Here is a 4,406-nt window from a genome sequence, read left to right on the forward strand (position 1 = left end):
TTTTATACTGAGGAATAATACCAGCATGGGTTATTACACACACCAGTAAACCTGTAGTATACGTTTCGATAGAAGCTGTTTCGATACAAATCGTTTCGATATAACCCTAAAGTAGTAGAATTACGACAATAAATTGTGATCACTTCAAGGATAGTTTTCGCGTGAACAAGACTCTTCTTTTGTTTTGTTTTGTTTACTCTTGTTCGTTTTAAAACATTTAGTTTGGGTATTCTCTGTTCTTCAAGCCAAGCACGTGAAGCTATTTACACCTCGACTGAGTAAACGTGTATTCAAACGACCGGTAACCATTTGTGAAATGATTGTTCCCAAGACAACAGATCTGCCAGATCTATCACAAGATAAATTACTAGGTATTTAAAAGTTTGAATTAATTTTATCTATGAAATGGCCGTCCGCCATTGTTGAATTCACTCAGACAATCAGAGATAACAGTTAAAAAATCGGAAGCAGTAATTGATATTTGTTGTCATCTTAACGGTATACGGCAGATTAACAAAATCCATAAGGAAAAGTTGTATAGCTTGAGTGTCGTGTTTTGATGTCTGCTATCTAAGCTCTTTTTTCCACTTCTTCGCTTAGAGTTGTGTAATCCAAATCGCACCCATCGTTTGCTTGGAATTCCAGTGATAAACCAGTGAAGGACTTTTTGATGGTGTCTTTAGAAGATGCGTAAATCATTTTGTCTCCAATCTTTGCGTTTTCGTCACACCTGAAACAAAAAAGGGAGATGAGATGAACCAGCCAAGTTAACCGGGCTGCCTCGGGTCATGCTTTGTTTCCGTATAAAATTGCTGTTGTGTTTATATGAGAAGGCAGGCTGCCCCGTTTGCCGTGATCTTTTGGTCGCTCGAAGGAAGATCTCAGCAAGCAGACCATGGTTGGTTCGGCTCATATAAACAGTTCTTAAGTAGAATGAGAACCAGGCAATAAGGGTGTAATTCATCATACAAACTAAAGCTAAAGAGATGTACCCAACACCTTTTTTATTTAATAATCTCTTGATGAATGCACTTTGATTAGTAATACATCAATTCAGGGAGCAAGGGTGGCGCAGGGGTGGTGCAGTGGTAAGAGCACTCACCTCCCACCATTTTGGCCCGGGTTCAAATCCCGGCGTCGACTTCGTATGTGGGTACGGTTGAGTTTATCGTAGTTTCTAGATATTCTGGCTTCGCTCGCCATATGGTTATTAGTAGATCGATCAAGTTATTCAAATAGCGTGATGCAATTGTGACTTCCATCAACCGGATTAAGGTATCATTAATAAAGGTAATCATTATTTTTCCATCACTCCGGTAGATGTGAAAAACGAAAAAGACGCATAGCGTCCTTGCAGGCGTTCCCTACACTCCCCTCGCGCGTCTTTCGCGCTTCTCGCGCGCCCGGAATCATCCCACCCCCCCCCCCCCTTTCAAACGCCTGTCACACAGGCTACCAATTCCGTTGCGCCTTTAACTTTATTTACCTCTGAGATTTATTATTTTTACTAGGTTAATGAAAGAAAATGCGCTTACAACTCTTACTCTGTCAAGCTAGTAAAATCCAGCCGAAAACGTCTTGAGACTAAGGGGAAAATTTTATGACCGGTCACCAGTTAAAAATACAGAGAACAGCTTTACTCACCAGAAGATGAATGCCAACTTATTAACTCGCCTGCCATCCTTCTTCATGAATCCAAAATCATACAAAATATATCGTGGCTCATTGGTGAGTTGCTCCTTCATTCTATTAAACTGTACTTCATCCTCTTCTTTTGTTTTAGTTTTGCGTGGATCCCCACAGACGTCAGCAACAATTTTCTTCTTTCCTTCAATGTTAAATAATGCAAACTTGTGTTTGCTTCTCATCTTCATATCATTAAACAAACCGTTGATTTCGGCATCGACTTGTACCCCTGACATAGACTGTATTAAGAGAGCATAAAAGAAAATTAATCATCTAAAATAAATTATTAAGGTATCAGAACTGCTATAAAGTCAAAAATTGATTAGGCTTTTATAATTGCTTATTTGAAATGTACTCTCAAACTGAACACAAATTCCAAAAATGAAGGACAAAGTTAGTGTCTAAAAGAGCTATTTTTGGAACACTGATAACTATTTTATTAGTTTCAAGTAAGCTAGGGGACATTATAGCAAAATTTTCTTACATTCTGCTTCCTCAATAAAGAACGATTACTTTGATCATTCCCGATCACTTCGGTTCGATGCCCGAGAAAAGCCTGGCCGCGCATGTCAGTCAGGTTCCCTGTTTCGTATACAACGAGCTCTTTTGACTAAAATAACCCTGCTATTCCGACTGATGGGCATTTTTAAATTAAAAGTTAACAACGGGCATTTACAATTTTATCAAAGTATTGTAACTACTTACCATTTTGATGGTTGATCGTGACTTTAATTTTCAAGACACCTTGAAAGGAAAGAAGTTAAAAATTAGTTGGAGTGAAGCAAATTAATCTGCATATAGATGTTTAAAATAAACTTTTTGGAGCAAAGGTGTACATGGATATACCACTTCCTAGTGGAAAGTCTTTAAATCCATAATCAGTAGTAGCAACAAATTTGAACAACTTGAGCTTTCCGCTCCTAATGTGATAAACGTATGGACTCCAAAAAAAAAAACTTAAAAGCAAGTTTTAGCATCGCTCCTTACCACAAACTTGCGTCTTGTTAGCTGTCTTCCAACTCTATGGCTTGATAAAAACTCTTCTGCAGGTGCGTATATATATGTTCCCGGTGTGATGTAACATTCTATATTTATAATTATCCAGTTGCTCTAAACTGTGGGTTTCCTTCGACATTATTATTTACTACAAATTAGGGCGAGCTCATTGTATCCTTTTAAGGAAAAGACACCTCGGAAATGAGCGTAATAAACTGTGCGATGAGAATTGCGCAATGATAAAAATTTGCATAAAACTGTATTATAAACAGTTGATTTGTTATTGTTTTATAGCGTGAATATAGAACTTGTTATGCAACAACTCTTCTCTAGTAGTAATAATCAACTTCTAAATATATTTTACTGAGGGCAAATCGAAAAATTAATTTGCGACAAGGTTGATAAATTTACTTTTACTGACCGATCAACTCTCGGTCTAAAGGTTTGAAGGACCCGAGTACACGCGCTTGTACGGTGTATTATCTCCTTATATGGCTAATTTTACAAATTAGATTTTTTAAATAATGGTGACATAAGATAGAGTTTTCTTGGTCACGTCATAGTCCATAAAATCGTCATGAGCCTTATGATAAACTTAAGGAAACTAAAGTCGTAAAAGGTTTGAAAATTAAAATATTATTGCGGTCGGAGAATTAAGCCTTTAAAAATCTTACATATAGCTTTAGTACTTTAATTTTGTTGGTGTACTAGCTCGTCCTAGAAGAAAGGGGTGCCGGCTGAACGGAAAAATATATTTATTTAATTAAGCTTTTTCATTTATTTATAATTTTTTGCACCTTTAACTAGAATCAATAAACTTTTTAAGATCAAGTTTGAAGCTCCCTTCGAAGTTTTGAGAAACAATCACAAGTTGTCTGATCTCCATGTGATTTTTCGTATTAACTTTAAGTCTACCATTTATAACAGGTTTGACTGAAACAAAAGAATCAAGGAATAAGTATCTAGACTTCAAAGAAAAAATAAATGATAGTTTACAAAGAGTGACTGAGATTGTGCTTCTCCTTGTGAATGAAGCTTTGATGAACTTCAAGTCATATCTCAGCAGGCATCGATTGTATTACTTACCTATTTTTCTCTTTTCAACATTAATTTTTTTTTTTACTTTTGTCGTATACTGGTAAATGCAATAAAATAGCTCAAGTGAGCTGAGCTCTTGACTGGGTCGAGCTTTCATAGGTTCATAATCTATAACGGCTGACTTAAATTTATTAGAGAGTGAAGAGAATTTGGACATCTGATACGACTCTGTATTGCACCCTCTTCACTTGTTTGACTCAACTTTAATAAAGGGTCATTTACCTCATCTAATAGCCCTCCTTCTCTTGCCATCACGTGATAGTAAAATTGCTACCCTACAGTTTAAGTGACAACCTTGAAGACAGTTCATAATTGGAGATAAAGAATTTCTCTCTTTGTCAAGGGGAGACGTATATTTGTAAAATTGTTTGTAATATTCAAAGAAACAAGTAAATAATTATTATGGTTGTCTTAAACAAAACACAATACAACCACTGAACTTTTAATGTCCAATGTGCAAAATGCACTCAAAACCAATTTACTCTTTACATGATATTAGATTGAGGTAAAGGTTGAAGATTTGATTTTTTGGGTAAGACCTCCTTATATTGCCGGGTTTAATGATTATTTTTCACTCTTGTAAACTGTGTATAAATTCTTGATCAGTTAGGCAACAGTACAGCTAA

At 36.0% G+C, this 4,406-nt stretch overlaps 1 protein-coding gene across 1 annotated transcript; it reads right to left on the reverse strand.

The window, feature by feature from the left end:
• Positions 1–473: 473 nt before the first annotated feature.
• On the reverse strand, positions 474–2,797 carry LOC140942634 (uncharacterized). The gene is made up of 4 exons (XM_073391568.1): positions 2,674–2,797; positions 2,392–2,430; positions 1,645–1,925; positions 474–730 (listed from the first exon to the last, which is right to left on the reverse strand). The coding sequence occupies exons 2-4, from the start codon at positions 2,392–2,394 to the stop codon at positions 571–573; spliced, it is 444 nt and encodes a 147-aa protein (XP_073247669.1). The 5' UTR covers positions 2,395–2,430; positions 2,674–2,797; the 3' UTR covers positions 474–570.
• Positions 2,798–4,406: the final 1,609 nt, after the last annotated feature.

The sequence above is a fragment of the Porites lutea genome, chromosome 7 (genome assembly GCF_958299795.1).
Source record: "Porites lutea chromosome 7, jaPorLute2.1, whole genome shotgun sequence".
NCBI lineage: Eukaryota > Metazoa > Cnidaria > Anthozoa > Scleractinia > Poritidae > Porites > Porites lutea.

Excerpts from the sequence above, each read along its gene's own strand:
- LOC140942634 (XM_073391568.1), bottom strand. Across the intron at positions 731-1,644 it reads AAGTTGGCATTCATCTTCTG|GTGTGACGAAAACGCAAAGA; the intron begins GTGAGTAAAGCT and ends TTTTTGTTTCAG.